Source organism: Acartia tonsa, chromosome 9, assembly GCF_053477335.1.
Source record: "Acartia tonsa isolate MP-2025a chromosome 9, ASM5347733v1, whole genome shotgun sequence".
NCBI classification, from domain to species: domain Eukaryota; kingdom Metazoa; phylum Arthropoda; class Copepoda; order Calanoida; family Acartiidae; genus Acartia; species Acartia tonsa.
Window position 1 is genome coordinate 19,233,396 of NC_137268.1, and position 24,668 is coordinate 19,258,063.

General features: G+C 31.3%; 3 protein-coding genes across 3 annotated transcripts in view; 1 reads left to right on the forward strand and 2 right to left on the reverse strand.

The window, feature by feature from the left end:
- LOC145328420 (uncharacterized) overlaps positions 1–24,668 on the forward strand; it is a 383,707-nt gene that overhangs the window by 83,788 nt on the left and 275,251 nt on the right. The window lies entirely within an intron of this gene.
- On the reverse strand, positions 18,130–19,562 carry LOC145327881 (uncharacterized). Its single transcript, XM_080171413.1, has 3 exons — positions 19,479–19,562; positions 18,971–19,045; positions 18,130–18,493 (listed from the first exon to the last, which is right to left on the reverse strand). The coding sequence occupies exons 1-3, from the start codon at positions 19,551–19,553 to the stop codon at positions 18,152–18,154; spliced, it is 492 nt and encodes a 163-aa protein (XP_080027539.1). The 5' UTR covers positions 19,554–19,562; the 3' UTR covers positions 18,130–18,151.
- On the reverse strand, positions 19,553–22,705 carry LOC145327421 (uncharacterized). The gene is made up of 9 exons (XM_080170972.1): positions 22,664–22,705; positions 22,107–22,180; positions 21,722–21,822; positions 21,328–21,451; positions 20,909–20,957; positions 20,743–20,825; positions 20,491–20,559; positions 19,834–19,872; positions 19,553–19,589 (listed from the first exon to the last, which is right to left on the reverse strand). The coding sequence occupies exons 1-9, from the start codon at positions 22,703–22,705 to the stop codon at positions 19,553–19,555; spliced, it is 618 nt and encodes a 205-aa protein (XP_080027098.1).

Consider the following 24,668-nt stretch of genomic DNA (forward strand, 5'->3'; position numbering starts at 1 on the left):
AGATAGAAAAGTAATAAACTAATTTTGGCCTATTTTACGGTGGGACGGGAATTGTAAATTAACAAGTAACATTGCTACTGTAAAAATGTATGCATTACATATATTTACCAACCAATCAAATTAAAAATCAAATAATCATAACAATTGAATAGTAGGTACCAGTGTTGTGGAGCCGCCATATTTTGCTGGAGCCGGAGCTGGAGCCGTTATTTTCGTTAAAAAACGGCTCCGGCTCCGGGTTTGCTAAAATAAGAGATTTTTTTGTTAATTTTAATTTTGTTACTCTGTTGAGTCGTGTGCAAATGCCCTTTTTACGTTTTTCAAGTCCATTTTTATCAAAAATTTAACTTTTAAAACCTTTAAAAGTAAAAAAATAGACTTGGCAAAAAAAATAACATGAGTTTTTCTTGATTTTAGGTTGGAGCTGGAGCCAAATCCGGTGCCGAAGCTGGAGCCGCTATCTTCACAGGCGGCTCCACGAAGCCGGAACCAGAGCCGCACCAAAATCAAACGGCTCCGCAACGCTGGTAGGTACCATAAATAACACGAAAGTAGACAAGATAATTTATATATTTTATGTTTATTTGACATTGCTAGTTTGAATCAACTAATCAAGAATCCAAAAATTGCCCAACGTTTTTGACAGAATTTCTTTATAAAACTTTGGGTACCAGTATAATTTACAGTTTAATAACCCCACACTTCCTGTTAGTTATACACTTAACGGCATGTTCACTAATCAAAGATAACATGAACTCATGAACTCTACTTAAGTGTTGCTTGCAGCTGGCTAAAATAACGCTAACCCCCCACCCTTTTACCCAATCCAATTCCCTCCTACTGGATGAACGAACTGGCCAATAAACAAGGTCCATAATTGCATGCTAAATTGTCGACAAATTTTCCCCTGTCAATGTATCCACGTATATTCTATATCCATTACGCTTGTATTAAAAATAATTTATTGACTTGTTTAAAGTTTAACAACCACCTATTTGTAACAATCAAGAGGAAAGGGATAGCACACAGTTGAGTAAATTTGTAGAAAAAATATTTTGTGAATAAAGCTTTGTCCTTGTCCCATAAATAATTAAAAATTTATTGAAATAAACTTACATTTTTAGGACTCGTTGATTCGCTTATACCATTGTACCTTGTATGTAGTAATATAAATCCGAATTAAACAAGGATGACAACATCCATAAAAGCGAAGCTCTGAAACGGTAGGACAAACGATCATTAACACTTGAAGAGTGCCATAACTGAATAATCAGAATATAAATGTATAAAATTAGAAACAAAATTTAAAGCAAATTTGTTGAAAAACTGCGCTAATACAGGATAATGTTTAAGGACATACTTACATTTTTAGGATTTTTTGAGTATAGAGATGCTTTGCTTATAACATTGTACTTTGTTGTCCTAGGAATCAGTATTCCAAAAATCAGATCAATCGAATAATTCTATCATATAAAAATTTGCTGTTAAAAAAGTTAAAAATCAACATGTTTAAAATGGACGTACGGACATTCTGGTAATGGTTATAGAGTTGCTACGCTTTCTAAATTGTACCTAACTACTACAGGAATCACCATGCAAAGTTTGAAATCGATAGGACAACTCTAACATGCCTAAATTAACGAAAAGAGCTAACCGTTACGGACAGACGGACGTGACGGACAAAATCAGTATGTTTTAAATGGACGGCGTGTTATAGGAATCATCAAGCAAAGTTTGAAATCGATAGGGAAATTCTACCATGTTTAAATTAACGAAAATAGCTGACTGTCCGTGACTGACCTACATACGGACGGGCCGACCATAATTATGGAAAATCTTTTAAAAACAATTTACAATCTTTGTATCTATTTCTGTATCATGGAAAAGTAATGCACATTATTTGTTCTTCAGATTATCACTTACAATTTTGTGTAGGGGGAAGGGGGAGGTAACTATCTCCCTTATAATTGGTAGGCAGAGGTACTGCCCCCCCCCCCCCTCTTTCCCCAAAAATGTATTATTGTAAATTTCTGGTTTTCATGCCCTTAGGTTACAGTGCAATTTATATATATCCAGTGAATTTCAATTAATTAAATTTTAAATTATAGGCACATTCTAATAAGAGCTTAGAATGCAATCAGGGATCTAAAGGAATAAGACAATTGCAGATTTTTCCCCAATGATATTACACAAAATTATCCCTTCTATAGATTACAATTAGTGGTAGAAAACTTTGACACTCAACTAAATTAACCAACCAATAAAAATGCAGTAAAAGTCCCCAAAGTTGTTAAGCCAACGAATAAGAAAACATTATTATAAAAGTTTGGGGACTTTTGTAATAAACAGCCCTAATTAAAAGATGTAAGACATGCAAACGGGTTTGTCGACGATATGAAACTGAATGAAAGTGGCATTATCGAGTCATCGACGAGCTATTATCTAAATTTGCTATGTTGGCCTTATCATAAAAGTGGCTAAATATATCATCTTATTATGTACAGTTTTCCGCGAATATTAAAAGGCCCAGGCTGCCAAACTGGAAAATGTTATTCTAATAGTAATGATAATAGGCTAAATACCATAAAATTTCTTAGGCTAGCCTTGGGATTAGAATTTCAAAAGTCTTACATATCATCTAGGCGAGCCTAAGAAATTTTATATTATTTGGCACAATATTTAAAAGCCACAGAATTTTCGAATTATTGAGAGAAAAAAATTTAAATAATATAAATTATGCTTAAATAAAATAAAAAGGGGTAGTCTAATAAAATAAAAAAAAAATATTTTTTTTTGAAACATGGTTAGCTCAAACATATTCTTAAATAACTTGATTGAAGAAAATATTTGATGTTTAAAGTATGTCACTGTATTTAACATAAATTGTAAAAAATATAGAATTTTTATTGCATTTTTCAACTTTTACAATCAACACATCAAACTATGTCAACTGTAAAAAAATAGAATTTTAGCAAAAACAACGAAGTTGCATTTCACTAATTTAATTATATATATCTTTTTCATTCTAAATCACTAAAATCGATGCTTTAAATTGCTTCAATGTTGTCTGCTAGTAAACTTGATAACTATTAGTATTAGTAGTAGAATCACGATTCACAACAACAACTAAAATTGAACTACTCTTAACTACTACGAATATGGAACAGCAACATTGTAAGGAATAGACTTAGAAGTCTAGATGATCAATCAGACGCAATAATGCGTCCAACTTTAAGGAATTTCTAGCAGAATTAGATTTTTGTTTATATTTAGACAAATTCATTTGTTTCAAAAAAACTGAATGAAGTAATCTTTAACTTAACTTAATCCCAATAAATTATTTTTTTAGCTGACTTATCATATTAATCAAATTATAATTAACTGCCCTTCATTACCAAAATGTGTTTACTTTAAAACTAATATTCTGGTTGGATTGATCCAGGGAGGGAGGGGACATTGGTCTGTTATTAAACTAGTACCTAAGTTTTAAAATAACAACTTCGGGGACTTTAAGTGAATTTTCATTGATTCTTTAATTAAGTTGATTGTCCGAACGTTTCAACCAATAATTGTAATCTACAGAAGAGTAATTCTTTGTATCATCATTGGAGATTTAAATCAATTTAACGGCCACTGTCTTATTCCTTTACATCCCTGAATTGTTCCTACATTGAGTTCCAACTGGTCTGCTAAAAGACTTGGGGATCTAGGTGTTTATTTTTATTGTTGTAAGAAGTGTGGGGCGAGGGAGAAGCGCTGCAACAATAATATTTTTACCCCTCCTCCTTTTTTCATCATTCTATGAGGAATATCTCAATAGGTGCTATGTGTAAAAAAGCGCACTCTAACTGAATATATAATAAAGATACATTACAAAGCATTTTTTAATATTTTTGTTATCACATTAACATTAGACTAATTCATTTACATTATACTAAAGTAACAGGATGTTTATCTGCCTGTCTGTCGCTAATCTAAGGATGATACGGCTCCCCTTTACAGTGAAGCTTTTTACAGGTTTTAAACTATTTTTGGGAAAGTTACCTCTACCCTTTCAAGATGAATCACCCTAGGAAAAAATGCCCCGTTAATTTTTTTTTATTTTTGATAATAAATGAATCGACTCATCCCTTTCCCTTCCTCAAAGTGCACCTAGAGACCTCTAGGGGCGTAGCTGCTAATAATCTAATAAGAAAATATGTCCGTCATTCCACGTAAACTCGATTGAGTTCTCCATTTTATAGAATATAAAGGCTTTAAAAAAAGCATTACATAGTAGTTAACAACATTTTTTATTAGTAATAGTAATACTGGACTATGATACCATTTAAAGACGCGCAAATTTTAAGTTTATCCCACCAAACAACTCCCTCACTATTTGGGAAATAGTACTTTTAAACATAATTCTCGGAAACAAGAAGAAACCAAAGACGTAGATATCTTTCCAGTATGGCTTCGAAACAGTTTAATATCCGCTAGATTAGAACCGGTACGCATCAATACTGAAAACTTATGTATAGTATCTTATTACAGACAATTCTCCACATAAAAATTGGTAGTGCGAATGCCCCATTATTATGGCATGGAGATCGCTCTTCTATGAGTACTACTTAAATCCTACTTTTACTGCAATACACATAGACATTCTCATCGTCGGCTCGTCAGTGAAGAATGCTTTTCCTTTTATTCCCACAAGTATAATACAAATTTGGTTGAACTCGTGGCAGTTCAACAAATACCCACGCGCGGTATTATATTGCTTTAAGCTAAGAATAAATGGCTGGTTAGGATGTTCGATCTATATCATATAAGTATATTATGCACTTAAGAAGGAAGATGGTTTTATAAAGTGTATTTACATTACAAGTGAATCAGTTAAGTATGAACTATTTACAGGATAGGAGATAATAAACATAAGTAGTGTAGGACAGAAAAGTGCCCTAAGTCCAAAGCATCTAATTGTGCATAGTGTTAGATCTTTAACATAAGACCTAGGCACAATTCATGCTAAGTACTAAAGGACCTAAATTTAAACTACAATGCATGCTAAATTAACTAAGATCATTACCTTTAACAGTTAGGGAGTTGAATCCATTTTTATAGAAGCAGAAATATAATCTATGATTATGGTTTGGACCCTCTAAAACTGTAATCTACCCTTCCACTTTCCCCTCTCTTGGTGAAGATATCTTCAACCCCGATACGATTTTTGAAATATAAGATTCCACTTTTGTCTCTCTTGTTGAAGATATCTTCACCAAGAGAGGCAAAAGTGGAATCTTAAATTTCAAAAATCGTATCGGCGTTGAAGATATCTTCACCAAGAGAAGGGAAAGTGGAATCTTACATTTCAAAAATCGTATCGGCATTGAAGATATCTTCACCAAGAGAAGGGAAAGTAGAATCTTACATTTCAAAAATCGTATCGGCGTTGAAGATATCTTCACCAAGAGAGGGGAAAGTGGAAAGGTAGATTACAGTTTTAGAGGGTCCAAACCATAATCATAGATTATATTTCTGCTTCTATAAAAATGGATTCAACTCCCTAACTGTTTAAGCCAGGAGAACTTGATAGTTCAAGAGTCAATGAATAACTGAGATATTTTAAGAGGTGCAAGTTATAACAACAACTATTTACCAGGATCTAAGTCCTTGTCTGTTTAATAAAGTGTTTGTATGTTAAACTTGTGACGTAAATGAAGCTATGGCTATAGGTATACTTAGTTTTACATAATGGTTACATGATTACTTTAACAATAGATATAATGTTTTATATAAGCATATAAAGCATATAATATTCAATCATATACAGATTACCATGATTAGGCTAGTATTACCCATATATGGTATTATATTGGTAATAATAGACATATAAATGCATAAAAATACATAAAAAGTGCCTAAGGGCTGACCAGAGTAATTGTGTCTTGTGCCTGAAGTGCGTGCGATAATTACTATGGCCTGTCAATCATTGTTTAGATCAAAGTTTTATATGGTGTTAAATTTATAGAGAATATAAGTAAAGTGGACTAGATGCGAAGCATATCTTTAAGAATCTTGTTTGTACGTTCAAAGAATTTTGAAATTTGGATGTCGCATCTCCAAAATCATAAAACTAGTTTTAATCTGATAATTTTCCATTTTAATTTCCGAGGAATTCTTTTTATAAAACGATGCGATAAATAACTATTGTTTGTAGTAGCCAAGTTACTATACTCTAAAGACTAGCGACGAAGCCACTAGTTTTTTTTTTATAATATTGCCTCAAAAGATAAGTAGGTTTATTTTGATAATCCGCCATAATATATAAGCGATATTGAAGTAAACTTTTTTTTCTATATTTTAATTTGTTGTTTTTTAGCGGCTTTGCCCCATAAGCCCCAGGGGTTGTTGTGGGTTTCTATGGGCGATTTCCCTTAGGAGGGGTTAAGGTTATATCCCCCAAAAAAAGTTAGGTATAAACCTATAAGAAGCTTTACTGAAAAGGAAAACTATATCGTTTTAGCGAGATCCTTCTCAAACAGACATACATCCTTAATTTTTTTTATGAGGGTAAAGAAAATTCAACTTTCTTTTGAATTTTTGTTTTAAATGTTTGGCTTCGCTATTATGGATGCTGATGTATAAATTACCAAAGAGATAAAATTATAAAGACAAAATATAATTATTTTATTTCTTGTGATAAATATTATATTTTGCTATCACTTTTATAATTTTTAACATAAAACTGTTTTGACTGCCTTTAAAGTAGGAAACACAATAGATTTTCCAGTATAGCTTCTTAACCGATTGATTTCCACTGGATTAGAACCAGTCCTGAGCTATATTCAAAAAAAGTTTCGTATCGTACTATAGATAATTTCTAACGTTAGAACACTCAACCTAATGAATCAGCCAATCAAAATTTACTAAAGTTCCCAAAGATGTTAAGCCAACAAATAAGAAAAAGTTACTATAAGACTTTGGGGACAGCCCAATGTCCCCTCCCTCCCTGTTTTATGTTATTTAGTTATTCACAGGTCTTACTAACTATTAAATGTTGTACTATTCCGTGTATTATTAAATGAACTAACCAAAGTTGCAGACCATTTTATATTTGGGCTTGTAAGGATAGGACAATTATGCTGTAAAATAGTTAACCCTGAAAAAAAAGTGAGTAAGTTTCTGTATTCGACTAAAAAACCCAAATTTTTTTTCGAAGCGCTGCACTGGAAAGTGTCATGTGTGACGTCATAAAAATACGTCTAAATCCGTCTCTTTATTTGGGATTCCTTTCCCACTTCTCCTCTCATTCATCCCTTTAAGACATACATATTTTTATGACGTCACACATGACACTTTCTAACGCTTCGAAAAAAAGGCGGTTTTACTAGTTGAATACAGAAACTCATTAATTTCTAAATAAATTGAAAATATGGAGAAAGGAGGCTAGTTGATCGTTTGTTTGTTTATTGTTTTAGGTCATATAAGGTAAGGTTATACTTGGTTGCGTCGCAGGGTTATCCCCCCCCCCCACGCTGGGGTTAAACAAACATCGGGGAAAAAAATAGCCAAACACTTGATGATAAATCAATGTTATCCCCAACGATAATAAACAAAATTTCGTTGTTGACTGTTAGATTAAAATTGAAAATAAGGAGGGAGGTTAGTTTGTTTTCTGCAGGGGTCTTTACCCTGCAGGTCTATTCAGTAAATACATATACACATAACACAAGCCCAAAAAACCTTCCTCCTTATTTTTTTTCATGAATTTTAAAATGAGGGGGGTTGTTTGTGTATTTAACTACTCTCTTTGTGGGAAGTCTCTCATCTTTCTTTTATAATTCTTATTAGTTTATAATGGTACTAGCGGCTAGAAGCCTCTAGGGACATTCAAGGTGGGAGGGAAAGGTGCCCCCCCCCCTAAATTTCAATTTAAGTTTTAAAAAGAAAAATTAAAAAAAATAGGGGAGGATATCTTTATCTATTGGAGATTTCTTTTGGGAGGGTGTAGATAGATACCCTCTCCAAAAATAGTTAAAAATCTTCTCTGAACCTATAAGAAGCTTAACTGTATAGGAGAACCATAAAGTTTCAGCGGTTTGCGAAATCCTTCGCTACAGACAAAAAATCTTACTACTTTATATTATAGGCTTAAAATCTGTGTCTGTTTTATTTAATTAAAGAACCAACGGATGCTCTTCTAGCATCTTGAGGCTCTGTTCAAAGGGGTAGGAAATAGCCTAAAACCATCCATAGACTTAAAATATCCTTAAACTATTTATGGACCTGTGTAAAACTTAACAAAAAATTTATTAATTAATAGTTTCAGTAGTTATCGAAATCTTAAGCTACAGACCAAATACCTGACTACATTTATATAGTATGTCTTTTGTTTGGTGGAATATTTTTCCTTATCCTTTGGAAAATTTTGGTTTTCTGGTGTTTATGTACTATTGATCTTAGTATATTACATCTTGGCTTTCTAGCTTTCTTCTTCTATTATATCACATCTAGAATGTGATAATAGCCACAGCTACTCTATAAATATATTCAATAGATCAAGTAGAAGTGACAGGGAGTGAGAGTGCAATAGCAATTAAGTACACTCACCCCCCTTTAACATTAAAGCAATCTTTGGCTTTTTAAATAGAATAAGTAGACCCGTCTGGTAATTTTAATTTTTCATATCATTTTCCTGGCAGGCACAAGATGCCTGCAAACATAGCAGGGTCATAGAGGTAACAAGGATGACAACATCCGTAAAGGCGAAGCTTTGAAATAAAAAGGTAGGATAAACGAACATTGAGACTTGTAGAGTGTCAGAGTTGAATAAGAAAAATATTTTTTTCTTCGTTAGATATTCTTTTAGTTTATTTTTTTTTTGTAATGATTTTTATCTAAAAATTTGGTTGGAAACTAGAGGAAATCCACCCGCCTGAGGTCCACATCATCATCCACTGGAATGAGAAATAGAGGCTCGTTACTCAAGAAACTGTGTAGAAGATTGTTGACTAGAACCTCCCAGAACATCACTTGAAAAAAAGTTATGGAAAAAGTTAAAAATCAACATATTATACGGACATTTTGAAAATTATATATTTTATTATAGGATTTAACATACAAAGTTTGAAAACGTGGGGACAATTCTAAGCTGTCCAAATTAACGAAAAGAGCTAACCGTTCCGGACGGACAGACCTTCCCTAAGTACGGAAAAGCTTCGCGTTTACTATTAATTTGAAAGAATTTTTTGAATTACTTTATTGTCACACTAAAATATACAGAATTTTCATAATACAAGATACAGAAATACATTATACGAGGCAAATAAATGAGATTAAAAAATCGTAATATTAAAACTTAGCTTAAAAATAATTTTTTATTATTGACATATTTACTACACTAATTGTTTATATACTTTATGACATAAAATTGGTGAGAGTTTGATATTCAGAAAACAATCATCATGTAATATCCCTTAGATTCAAAGAATAAATTTTTAAAAAAATTTCTATTGAATTATTTGGTTACTTCGTGAATTATTTTAGTTAATTTTCTTCCATCCGTTTCAGCTGGATATCTAGTTTCATACAAATTAGGATTTAGGACGTGACTTTTAATTCTTAACAGTGAGAATATACTGGGCCTGTAGTGCATCAGGTTTCCAACACAATTTTTCCGCAACGTTTCTTCACAAAAAAATATTTCATCACGACGAGTGAAATCCTTTGTATACACACGGATACGAGATCTTTTACAATCCACAGTTGCCTGCAAGATATCCTCTCCTAACTTCTTGTTCAGTATTCCCATAGCTACAGCTCTCCAGTTTTCATCCAAGTTATCTTTACTTAGATGGATAACCCACTTCCCCTCCAGGTATCCTGTCGCCTTGGCTATTTCAATTACACTATCGTATGATATTTCATTCTTAATCTTCATGGCCTCTTGACACAGCTTTTTTGCTTGCGCTTCTATAGCCTCATCCTTTACAATACTTTTCTCCCAGTAAAGGTTAATCCAAACGGCTTGGCGAAACCTTGAGCCTATTTCAGATGGTTTGTTATTATCAAGCCATTCAGTAAGATCCAACTCGGTTGTTTTTGATGTTATTATGAAGGTTGGGTCATTTTCTGCTGAATATGGGTTGTAATAATACTCCCAAGGGGCTGAGCAACTTATAGCACGGTTATTTTCAACATCTGTATCAATTAAAGAAAAAATTGGGCATCTTGAAAAAAAAATTCCACTAAGAATTGCAATGACTGAACTTAAATAAAGCTGATTGTTTATTTGCTAGTCCCTTATAATTTACAGCTAACGCCATAAGAAAAACTTGCAGGTTTATTAGCCCAGATTCAGAAAACCCATAATAAAACCCACTGTTTAAAGTCCAAAAATTATCTAGTTGTAAGCTATTCGATTGCGCGCAAGAATCCCCCATGAAGTCTTGCGAAAAAATTAACCTTAAAAATAGTTTCCAAAATATCTGATTGTCGATTTTATTTATTACAATGTACACTAAATCAAACACAACACTAATTTAGATTATTTGAACCGTGACTGAACGGTTTTTTTTATAGTGTAGTTAAGTTATTTTTTTTAGATGCCAAATATCTTCTTTTCCTGAATTTGAAGCTTTTGATCCATCAAATTGTCTGGACATTCTAGATAAAGAATTGGGATGATTTCTGAAAAAAATACTTAAATCACAATATATTTTATTATCATTAGGGATGCAATGTAGATCAATTTCTCGGCTATTGTCTTATCCCTTTAGATTCCTGTAATATATCTAGCAGATTATGGGTAAATATACGCCATAGACAAGTTTACTCAAATTAAGAAAACCTAAAACTATCCACCTCTTCATCATTTCCAGTTTTGCCTAAAATCCATCAAACTTTAAATTTTGCCTTTTAAATATGACTTTTTTTTTGTAGAAAGTGGTACATACCTATTACTACTTTATATAATAGGATAGAATTTTCTCAAAAATACTTTTACCCTAAACATATCTGGCAGCCGGAAGGACAGACTAGAAACTCAAGCAACAAACAAATTTCAAGTATAGCCATCCTATATAATAATACTAGAGTTGGCTCGATATAATTATCTCCCTATTGGCTAGTTTTCTATATGCATATCTATTTCTCAATAAATCTATTTTCCTCACCCGGCATTACTATCTAAAAGAAAGTAAATATTTAATAATTTAAATGATTTTTAAAAGATTTTTTTAAATTATATTTTTTTCTTTACATTACCATCACCAAAGGGTTAATGATGATGATTACAATTTTAGTTTAATATTTGAACACACAAAATGTCGCCACAATCGAATTCTTTTAAAACATAGTTTTCTTAAATTTATCATATTATAAATTTAAATTTTCTTTTTTATGATTAGAAATTAAATACATCAATATAAGGTAAATAGCAACATGAAATGAAAAAAAAAGAATTTATTTTTAATAAAGTAAAATAATGGGTCTTATCGTTCTGGGCAATGAGAGTTTATTATGGATTATTGGAGCACTATGAGTTTTAATCATATATTCCTTGGAAAACTTGAGCTCGTTTATAGACATTTATTTCCTATATAGATCTGACATGGATCTTGAAGCAATTAAACAGGCCGTTTTGTACATGTTAAAAATTGGAAGATTTCATTAAATAAAAGTAATCGCAAATATACTTAGTAAATGAATTATAATATTCGTTTGTATTAATCCTTTTTAAGTTAAAAATGAACTGATGACTCAGTCGACTCTATCTACCCTACATTAAGGAGAGAGCAACTTGGTCAGGGATGAATACATAATATTTCTGGGAAAATAATTTAGCTACTCTATAAGTGCCTGTCCTTCTGTCTGTCGGTAATGTGGGGTGCATGTAAATCACAGCTCTAACATTTTTTAAATTCCTAACACCTGCGATAACCTAACCTTGAAGGGCTACCCAATATAGCAAAAACTAACCTGGCCTAAATTTAAACAATTATCCCCCGCCCTTTACATTATTTTCAATTTATTTCAATGGAAGGAGGGTGGGTGTGGGGTAAGAGATATAAGTTTTACGGAATTTTAATGTAGGGAGTAGATTTGAAATCTGCATCAAATTTTAAGGATTTTTTATAAAATTCGTTTTTTTTGTAAAATTCTTTATCTAAAAGCGAAAATACGTTTTAAGTTAATTAATTTTGACCAATAGGATAGGTGGATTTTAAACTACCTGCGCTCTAATTGGTTGAATGATGTACGACATCCAATCAGAGCGCAGATTTTTTAAATCCACCAATCACAGATGCCAAAATTAATTAACTTAATTTGTATTTCCGCTTTTAGATAAAGAATTATACAAAAAACGAATTTTATAAAAAATCCTTAAAATTTGATGCAGATTTCAAATCTACTCCCTACATTACAATTCCGGAAAACTTATATCTCTTAGTGTGGGGAGGAGTGGGGGGGGGGGGTAGTTGTCTGTGTTCGACAAGGCACTTTGAGAGAAATAATCAAAAATAGTAGTTGTTATATGAATGAAACAAGGTGTCTACATGTGTGTCTGTATCAAAGAATCTCGCTATCCGCTGGACCGAATTGGTTCTTCTTTACAATGTAGCTTCTCATATGTCCTGGAAAGTTAAAACCATTTTAGGGAGGGTAACACCACCCTTCACTATAAAATCTAAAAAAAAATTGGTAGGTGGTCTCTACTCTCTCTTAACCTCCCCCCCCCCCCAAATACAAATAACTCGCCCAATTTTTTTTTTTACACTAATATACAAGTGGGGAGGGCGGGGTGAATATAGTGGTCTCTAGGGGTAAAAACGATGATAAAATCTTATTGTATTATACTTAGATTCCTGGTATTATTCGGATAGAAACATAAATTAACATTTCATCAGATTCATATGTAATTTAATTATAAAAGATAGGCAATTTTTATCAAAATAAAATGATATTTTGAAAATAAATCAAGAATTACAATTATCCATAAGAGCGAAGCTCGAAAGACAATAAGAGAAAAATAGAGTAAAGCAAGGTTAGATCTTTGGATAGTAAATTATTTTACAGGTCACCAAATTTTACTAAAACTGGTTCTCTCATTTGTTGGGTTGAAACTTTAGCACTTCTGATTGAGCAATATAAAAAATCAGCGTTAAAACTTTTTAAACATTAATTTTAAAATTCAATTGGTACCCTTACCCAAGTATTTAACCTTCCCAGGACCTAGGGGAAGCTACACTGTAAAGAAAACCATATCGGTTCGGCGGTTAGCAAGATCATTTGGTAAAGACAGACACACAGAGATCATTTAACTTAATTATTATATAAGTATAAAATATATGAAATTATCAATGCATTGCTAATGGTAAAACTTTTTTTTTTGTGTATGATGCAAAGTATCTAATAACAACTGTCCGCCTGTGTTTGAATGATGCTCGCTAAACAATATACTGATGTGATTTACTTTTCAAGAATAAATTGCTAGTCATACGGAGGTTTTAGGTTATAAACTCCTCAATAAAAAAACAAGGATGACAACATCCATAAGTAGCGAACATTATGAATGGTCATCGGGAAAAAATTTAATATAGAGCAGTGTCATACAATAAACATTAAACTTGATAAAATAATGAAATAACGAAACCTTTAAAAGGACACAGTAAAAGTGTCGGACTGAATATGACGTAAAAAAATTAGCCAATGAGAGGCTACTATAAATTTTACCATTGGTCAATAATGGCCTCTCATTGGCTAATTTTTGTTTACGTCATAATCAGTCCGACACTTTTACTGTATTCCTTTGAAATCAAGAAAAATAAAAATCTAGGAATTGATCTAGCACCGCAATTAATGGACAAATCTTAATGAAACTTGATGGAAATATGTAAAATATGGGTATATTCATTCCTTAAAAATTTCAGCCAGCAATCCTGAATAGGAATCAAGAAAATCATGATAACCTAAAAATCTAGGAATCGTTCTACCACCCCAATTAATAAACAAATCTTAATAAAACTTGGTGAACATATGTAGAATGTAAAATCAATTAATCCCTCAAAATTTCAGCCCTCTGTTTTGAAAAGGAATTGATCACGGAAACTTAAAAATCTAGGAATCGATCTAGCACCCCAAATAACAGACAGATGGACAAAACAATGTATAGATTGGATGGGCATATGTCATAGGAATCTTCCCTAAAATTTCAGCTGTCTATCTTAAATAGGAGCCGAGAAAATCACGTTTCCCACAATTCATTGATTACGGACGGACATTCGGAATTATAGAGTAGCTTCGCTACTAGAAAGGACAATTCTAACATGTCTAAATTTACAAAAAGAGATAACTGTTAAACGGACGGACCGACCCTAATTATAGAAATTTCCCGCTTATAAATAATATATCGCTTAAACAAATATCACAATTAATTTTTCTTTTAAAAAATCGTCGTTACTTAAAAGTTAAATCACAAGTGGTTTTGCCCTTTCCAATGCGCAATAAACAGTTTAATTGTAAAATTCGCGTGCAGATCTTGGCTTCCAAACTTGTCCAATGACAACTCTTCAATCGTAAAACCAACAAATCAAAATTCGTAAATAAATTTAAAAAGAGTCAATCCATCCCTTTTTCTTTGGCCAGCCCCTTAACCTCCGTCGAAACATGTGCTGTTATTTTAACTTGTATGTATACTTAATTATGCTCCATAATACTAGGAATGCTGTCATAAAAAAACAAAGGTCTAGCTTTAATAGCGACTAGGTAAATCTCATTTAGCGTTTAGGACTGACGGACGGACATAATGAATTATAGAGAAGCTTCACTGCTAATAATATTCCTAACTGATTTGTGGTTTAAATTGTTTGAAATGTTCAGAGAGAAAAGGAATATTGGAAATATGTAAATTATGCTCAACCTCTAAATTTTATGAACACATTACCTTATTTGCCTAAAAAACTTTAGTAAGTCTTGATTGGTTGGTTCAAACTAGCAGTGTCAGAACTTTTCAACCAATAACTAAATCTACTGACAGATTAATTTTGTTCTTCATAATCAATTTATTGTCCATTACTAAATCCTTTGATATTCCTGTAAATCCTTGAGTATTGTTTTGTCTACAATGATATGATAAGCGCTGATATAATAAAAGTTATATCTTTTCTGGACACAATAAAAACTGTCCCGAATTTGTATGAATTTTGAGGAACACGACTCCAGTGACGTCATATTTTTCTTTCCCGAAAAAGGGAAGGGGGGAAGAAAATCTCTTCAAAAGAGATGGGGAAAACCCCCTTTTCTCCCATCTCTTTTTTCTTCCCCCCTTCCCTTTTTCGGGAAAGAAAAATATGACGTAACTGGAGTCGTGTTCCTCAAAATTAATACAAATTCGGGACAGTTTTTATTGTGTCTCTTTTCTGTTACTATGTCCGTCTAAGTCTGTAGTGGCATCGGATTTATAACTTCTACAGACCGGTTCATAAAAGATTTTTAGAGGTCGACCTAATATTTCAGTAGGTCAACCGACATCTAACCCAACCTAATCTTGTTAAAAGCGAAGCTTTTTTATAATTAGGTTAGGTTCGTCCTTTCGTACGTCCGTAACGGGTTTCGTTAATTAAGACATGTTAGAATTGTCCTATCGATTTCAAACTTTGAATGATGATTTCTGTAACAGTGAGGTATGATTTTGAAAGCTATAGCAACTCTAGCCTCCGCGAAAACATGTGCTGTTATTTTAACTCTCCGTCGGACCTTATAGATAACAAAAAGGGGGGGGGGGGATGGCACATCTACTTGTATAGGTACTAAGATATCATAAAAATGTTGAAATGTGCCACTTTTACTTAAAGATTTTCCTACCATAAAAAGCCATTTTTTTCTTCCCTCGACCCTTCTAGTCACCTTTGTTATAGGGTCCTATTTTAGTTGAAACTACAATTCTTTTAGTTTGCTTCACGGATCTTTAAATTAACCGTCCGGAAAGAAGGGGTATTAATGGAGCAAGAACTTCTTGGCTGCTATTACGTAAATAAGGGAGGGAAATAAATGAAAACATAAAATTCATCCAACGATTAATTTGGACATGTTAAAATTTTCCTATCGATTTCAAACTTTGTAATATGATGATTCCTATAAAACTTTGCAATATGATGATTCCTATAAAAGTTAGGTACGCTTTAAAAAGTGTAGCAACTCTATAATTATTACCAGAAAGTCCGTACTTCCATTTTAAACTTGCTGATTTTTTTTTACTTTTTTTGACAACAATTTTTATGTGATATAATTACCCTATTTATCCGATTTTTGGAACAATGATTCCTCTTAATATATAGTACAATGTTATAAGCAAAACTTCTCTTTAATCAAGTCCTAAGATGTAAGTATGTCCTAAACAGGATCCTGTATTTAAGCAGATTTTCAACAAATTTACTTAATTTTTTAAAAACTATATGTAGACTTTTTAAACAGAACATTGTAATTAATACATAATAAACCAAATAATAACAAGGATGACAACATCCACAAAAGCAAAGCTCCTAAATGGTAAGACAAACTAACATTAACACTTATAGATGTCAGAACTGAATAATCAGAATATAAATGTATAAAAATCGAAACAAATTGTATGTAAATTTGTTGAAAAACCGCTCAAGTACAGGATATTGTTTAAGGACATATACTTACATTTTTAGGATTTTATTCTAGAGATGCATCGCTTATAACATTGTATTTTGTTGTCGTTGTCCTAGAATCAGTATTCCAAAAATCAAATCAATCGAATAATTTTATTACATAACAAGGATGACAACATCCAGAAAAGCGAAGCTCTGAAACGGTAGGACAAACTAACATTAACATTTGTAGAGTTTCAGAACTGAATATTCAGAATATATGTAAATGTATAAAAATCGAAACAAATTGTAAGTAAACTGCCCGAGTACATGATATTGTTTAAGGACATATACTTACATTTTTAGGACTTTATTATAGAGATACTTCGCTTATAACATTGTATTTGTTGTCCCAGAATCAGTATTCCAAAAATCATATCAATCTAATAATATTATCATATAACAAGTATGACAACATCCATAAATAGCATAGCATAGAAGATGGTTAACAGCACGAAATAGAATCTTCACATTAAAATTAATCTGTCTATCGATCTATTCTTTATTATAATGAAAATCATACCCAATATAAACCAATGTCAAAGAGAGTAAACAGACTGACCAACGACAGACAGAGCATAACCGACTTGATGCCCATTAACAATAAGGCCTTTTCGAAATTAACTATTGAATTTGAAAAGTCTCAAGACCTGATACCAGTACATTAATTTTTGTTTGTGAAAAAGGAAATGATCATATTTCTACTGGTATTAACTTATATCTTAGTTTATATTCTAACAATAAATGCATTAAGTATAGATGTTTAATAGGCTATAAAAGTTTTTCGGAATTTTAATAAATATAATAGATTTGAAATCTGCATAAAATTTTAAGGAATTTTTATAAAATTCGTTTTTTGTATAATTCTTTATCTATAAGCGCAAATACAAATTAAGTTAAATAATTTTGACATCTGTGATTGGTGGATTGAAAACTATCTGCGCTCTGATTGGAGAAGCTTAAGTGACGTACATCATTCAACCAATTAGAGAGCAGGTAGTTTCCAATCCACCTATACTATTGGTCAAAATTTATTAACTAAAATTGGATTTGCGCTTTTAAATAATGAATTATATAAAAAACGAATTTTATAAAAAATCCTTAACATTTTATGCAGATTTCAAATCTATTATATTTATTAAAATTCCGGAAAACTTTTATAGCCTAATGTTTAACCCAGACAGCTACCTGGATCCAGTATTGAGGAACTTTTTTGTCTATCTAAATTGCTCTTTTGTAGCGGCTTGGCTATTTTAACGACGCTATTGGCTGATATTCAAAGACCCAATTGAAAGTCGGCACATGGTCCACGGGGTGGAGACATAAAGTGATTTAACCCTTTCCCTCTCTATTGTTTTACTTTAATAACCAAACAATAAGTTTGTGCCAAAATAGTTTTTTAAATTGTGAAAGATAAATTGATTGAAACATTTATTAAACACAAGCACACAACAATTAAATAATTTTGACAATGTGATATATATAAATCATGTTTAATTATTGAGTATTGAACCAATACTCTCATTACTGACAGATGGTAAGAGACAAACTTGACTATCAATCATATAGCCATCATTATCCAAATCATAGACTTCCATGGTTTCAATTGTTTGTTGCTTCTGGGTTTGTCTCTCCTGTTGGGAGGAGTAAAGCTGGGGATTAAAATCAAGAAAATTTGGATTAGGGGGAGGAGAATCAATTACAGAAAAGGTTTGCTGGGTTTCTGCAAAAGGAATTTTGTTCTTGTAACAGTATTTTAGACCTCTGGCATGGGGGAAGAGGTTACAGATTTTAATGATGGTTTTACCAAAACTTTTTCCTCTTGTGATCAATTTCTGAAATATAAAATGGTATGTATATTTAATCCTAAATATATTTTCCACTTGATAGTTAAAACAAATAATATGAAACCTTTGTACTATTTTATTGGCTTAATTAGATTTTTTAAAGTCAAGTTCTTATTTTGCAGAGAGAGAGGGGACAATGGGCTGCTCATTACAATAGTTCCCAAAGTTTTACAATAGCATTTACTTATTCATTGGCTTAACAACTTTAGGGACTTTAGTGAATTTTGATTGGTTTGTTTATTAAGTTGAGTGTTTAAACGTTCCAACCACTCAAAATATGCTACAGAAGTGGTTATTTTGTGTATCATCATTGGGGATGTACATTAATTTGTCGGCCATTGTTTTATCCCTTTGGATCCCTGTTATTTTGTAAAAAAAATGGCACTTTAATTTTTTATTTTAAATGTTGAAATAATAGACTATGTTTAAGATGTCAAAAATTGATTGGTGAAAATAATTTCTGACCTGGTCAAATAAATCAGGAAAGTTGTACCAACAGTCAACAAATATGTAGATATTGCTGACTACATACCAAAATTGCTGAACAAAGTTATAATAAAGTAACATGATGTCTGTCTGTTTGTGTCGAATCGAAGGATCTCACTAACCACTTAACTTTTTTGGTTCTCCTTTACAGGGTAGCTTTTCATAGGTCCTGGAATGGTTTATAACTATTTTGGGGGAGAGTACTACCATCCTCCCAAGAGAAATATACCTTAAAAATTACAACTTCCCCCCCCATTGCAAAAATTTCTCCTAAATTTTTTTTACTTTATCTTTTTAAATCTAAAAGTAGGTTATTGAATTCACTCCCTCATCCTCATGTAATCTTAGAGGCCTCTAGGGGCGTATCCGCTAGTAAAATATAAGTGAAACAGTTTTAAGTATATTTTAAGATCTTTGTAAATGAAATTTTTGTTTGTTTTACCTTTAACTTAATTTGAAAATACTTTGAAATATTTGAAATATTTACCTTGAGAATAAAAAATACAGTTACAACATGTGAACCATACTTGGCAGCAAAATATCTATTTTCAAACAAAAACATCAATAGACCTTCCAAGCATAACCTGAAATTATGATTCTAAAAAGCATTGATAACTAGGCAATTTTTATGATAATGATTATTCATTAATGTGTATATTATCAGGATTAGATGTAATATAGTAACTAAGACTCTTTTTATTCAAAATAAATTGGTGTCTATGAAACTATGTTTAAAATAATGTTAAGGAAAATTTATTTTTTCTATAACAAATAAATTCCATTTAGCATTTTTATGATGATATCTGATTATGCTATTATAACAAATGGAAAAAGAAACAAACCTCCACAATGCTATACCAAGGTAAGCAAAAACAGTTTGCCTGAATATAAGCAATCAATCAAATCAAATTCATTATATATTTTCTAAATAGTTGGAAATGACACAAATAACATGTTAAATATTTAAAGCGAAGTTTTTTTTTGTAATTAGGGTCGGTCCGTCCGTTTGTACGTCAGTACGTCTGTAACGGTTAGCTCTTTCGTTAATCTAAACAGAATAAAATTGTCCTATCGATTTCAAACTGTGCATTATGATTCCTATTACAGTTATGTACGATTTAGAAAGCGCAGCAACTCAATAATCGTTATTAGAAAGTCTGTACGTCCATTTAAAACATGCTGATTTTTAACTTTTTTGACAACAATTTTTGTATATTTAATTATTATAAATACTAATTCCTATTACAACAAGGTATAATGTTATAAGCAAAACATATCTATAATTAAGTCTTAAAAATATAAGTATGTCCTTAAAGAGTATCATGTATTTAAGCAGTTTTGTAACAAATTTACTTACGATTTTGTCCAGACTTATGCATTCATATTCTGCTTATTCAGTTGTGACACTCTACAAGCGTTAATGTTCGTTTAACCTTCAATTTCCGGGATGGGCTTTTATGGATGTTTTTATCCTTGTTAATAAGCATTCAGATACCTACCTGGTTGTCATAAGATTATATCTTTGTCTTCCAGCATACTTCATTAAACTTGAATTTTTCAAAAAGGTCCTTGAAATGAAAAAAAAAATTAAAAAGCATTGCATGAGCTCAAATGTGTGCAATTGCGCCAATTATTTACATCAAGTAAATTATTAGTAATAATTTATTGCATAAATGCATTGTTCCTTTAATTTAATTGCGGTTTTTTAAACTGCTGGATTAAAATAAATTTAATATGCTTTTCATTGTTACCTTTCAATCCTGCCAAGCCTCCTAAATTTGATAAGAACAAAGAAAACCATCAATGTAACCATCATCATGTAGTAAACTCTTGACTTAAAAGTGTTTAATAATATAATAAATTCTCTGTTTATAATTAAAAAATTTGAAAAATATAACATTATCATGAAAGGTTTACCTTAGAGAAAAATTTTCCATAATCAAACTCTAATATTTTTTCTGGTTTTCTAAATAAAGGTTAATGTCAGTTATCTAACATTTTAAAGAAAATGGCTTTGCATATTTTTTAATATATTTTACTTCTTAAAAGTTTGCAAATTTTAAATTTCCTATAACTATGTTAAAAAGTTTGGGTATAGTCCCTTTTGTGACAACGCCTTTTAAGGGACATTTCGTTGTATTTTACAATAGCTTTCTCCTTTTTATAGCCACTGTAGGGAGCTCTAACCCTGTGGGGCAAACGGCCTAACCCAGCAGGGCAATCATTTAACCTAACCTAAAATAAGCTATCAAAAGCTAAAGTGAAAATAAGACGAAACGCCCCTTAAGAGACGTTGTCACGAAAGGGACTACCAATAGTATTGCAAAAAAAGTTACCCTTGACAAACCACAGAAAGAAAGTGGCCATCAGGAAAGGGTTTGATGAGGAACCATTGAACATCAGTGATGATGCTTGTGCACACAACAAAGGTGAAGAACAGAAATTTCAACAATCCAGTCCCTACAATCAATATCAGCGTCATAATGAAAAATTATAAGATTAACAGAGTTTTGAAAGCCCCAAGGGGCTAAAAACCCAGACGAACAAACCTGGTATTAATATATGATTTTTAATTCAATAGTTGTTGAAAATTGTCTGGAATACAATGCGATTAATGATTTTTCAGTATGTATAAGAACCGGTTCCAATGAAGCGGATATTAACTAGTTTCTAAGCCATACTGGAAATAATAATCCTTCAAAAAAAAATACATTAATTGTTATTGATAACCTGCAGCCAGGAGATATCTTGGATATCCAGCAAGGAAGATTCTCAGAGCCACCATTGAAAAGAATGAATTCCAGAGGTGGGCAATGTAGATATTTTCCATTCTGATTATGAAAATAGATATTGGTATTATCCTCTTAGGATTTTTTTTCAATTTTGAAAATTTGAGTGCCTAATAACCTAATCTAAATGTAAAAAAAGCGCCTTGGCCAGGTTTCATAGGGGTACCAAAATTTTCAGAATTGAAAAAAACATTATAAGAGGATAACGCCTAAATTTAAACTTTTTGCATGGAAAAAATAAGAAGAATTGAATAAGAACTTATAAAACATTTTATGATTATGATTTCTACATAAATTATATCATAGTGATGATAAACAATACTAACCCAAAGAATTCCAAACAAAGAATGATACTTCTTTTCCTTCTCAGCATTATTCCAAGAGCATGCAGGGTCAAAGACTAACAAAGACATTAATTTAATTTTATTTGAAAGGTTTTTTAAAACAACTTATCCTAAAATAAAGTAGTTCAAATTCCCTTTTACCTAACCTTTTTTAAGCATGTGAAACAAAACTAGTAACAAGAATGACACCCTTCCTAAGTAGCAAAGGACAAACCGACAAAATGAATTATAGAGAGGATATTCAGTTGACAAATGTGCTATTATTCTAACAAATAACAAAATCTTTATGAAATATTTCTTTCTAAAATATTAGTTATGCATGACAGATAGACACACAGACAAAGTAAATTGTGCACATTGAAAAAGGGAATCTTTAGCAAAAATTTCAGCTGTTTATATCTAATAGCAACCGAGAAAATCGCATTTCCATTATAGCGTTACAGTCTAACATATATACAGACTAAGTGATAGAGTATAGAGTAAATTCGCTACTAAAAAGGCATTGCTGCTAAACAAAAACTTCGAGTTAAATGTTTTACCTGAACAACTAGATTTACAGAGAAGGTTAGGGCTAAGCCCATGTTTAGTAATGTCCATAGCCTAAAATAGTAAAATCTTTTCATATTTTTGAAATAGGTTAGTTAAAAAAATTGCCTTTAACCATTTTATAAGAATTTTTAAATTTATAACAAGAAAAAACTGAAAATATGTGATAGGAATTTTTATAAAACAAGGATGGCAACATCCTTAAAAGCGAAGCTTTGAAAATAAAAATAAAACTTCGTAAATACATGACACTGTTTAAGGACATACTTACATTTTGAGGATTGGATTATAGATATGCGTCACTTAAAATGAAATGAACTTTGAAGCATTTCTCACCTTTCCCTAATGTAGAGATTATACAACAGGGTTAACATCAAAACCAAGTTTACCACTATCATAACTGGAACTAAATTATTTACAAATTAATGAAATATATCAATTTTATTTTGTAATTTTTTCATTCTAAATTATATACTACTATAAACAAGGATAATAACATCCATAAGTAGCGAAGCTCAAAAATTATGAATGGATATTGGGCAAAAATTTACTATAGATCAGTGTAATACAATAAACATTGAACATGATAAAATAGGTAAAATAGGAAACCTTAAAAATCACGCAACCTTTTAAAATTATGAAAACTTAAAAATATAGAAATCGATCTAGCACCGCAGTTAATAGACAAATTTTAATGAAACTTCATGGAAATATCTAGAATATGAGCTTATTTAATCACTGATAATTTCAGTCGTCAATCCTGAATAGGAATCGGGAAAATCACGAAAACCAAAAAATCTAGGAATAGATCTAGCACCCTAATTAATAGACAAATCTTGACAGAACTTAGGAAAAATAAGTAGAATCTAAAATTAATTAATCCCTTGAAATATCAGTCCTCTATCTTGAAAAGTAATTGAGAAAATCACGAAAACTTTAAAATATAGGAATCGATCTAGCACCACAAATAACAAACAGATGGACAAAACAATGTATAGACTGACTGACGGTTAGATTATAGAGTAGCTCCGCTACTAAAAAGTAATATACATCTATTAATTGGTTTAATTTATACTATGCATGTTATTTCTGAAAAAAACCCTTCTGTAGATTACATTTAGTGGTTGGAACGTTTGGACACTGAGCTAAATGCCCAAACCAAAAAAATTCAATAAGGGTCCCCCAGGTTGTTAGGCCAACAAATAAGAAAACGTTATCATGGGGACAAGTGTAATAAAAAGCTCAATGTAGCACAATGGGCAAAAAGTGAAACTATTGTGCAAAATTTTGCCTTTTTCAGCTTGCACAGTTAGGCAAAGAAAGAAATAACCTCTTATTATTGGATTATTTTAAAATCTTATTTTGGTATAGATTACATTTGAAATTACTTTATTTTATTAATATTAATTAAAATTCCTCTAAGTTTTTTATATTTGTCATTGAACTAATAAAATAAAAAAAGTTTTAGCAGACAAACCCACATAGAAAACTTTTAACCTATACCAGCGTGCCCCCTCCCAATTTATCTCAGCTTCTATCCTGTGTAGGCTAGAAATGTTCGTGTATAAAAATCAATACCTATCAAGTAAGATACACAGGAATAAAAATTGTTTAGTAAAACTTCTATTTCTATATTCATTTTGATTGTTGTATTTTTTGAATTAAGATAAGTAAGTATTAGCTGTAAATCAGCATACAGTTAAAACACAACTAAGATATCTTTAAGCTTTGGAGAAATATTAAATATTAACTCTTTTTAAAAGTTAAACTTTTCTATAATTAGGGTCGGTCCGTCCATACGTCCAGAACTCTTTTCAGTAATTCAGACATGTTAGAATTGTCCAATCGATTTCAAACTTTGTAGGATGATTCCTTTAACAGTTGGGTAAAATTTAGGAAGCGTAGCAACTCTATAATAGTTATCAGAGAGTCCGTATGTCTTTTTAAAACATGCTTATATTTAACTTTTTTGTACAATATAATTATTAAGATATATAT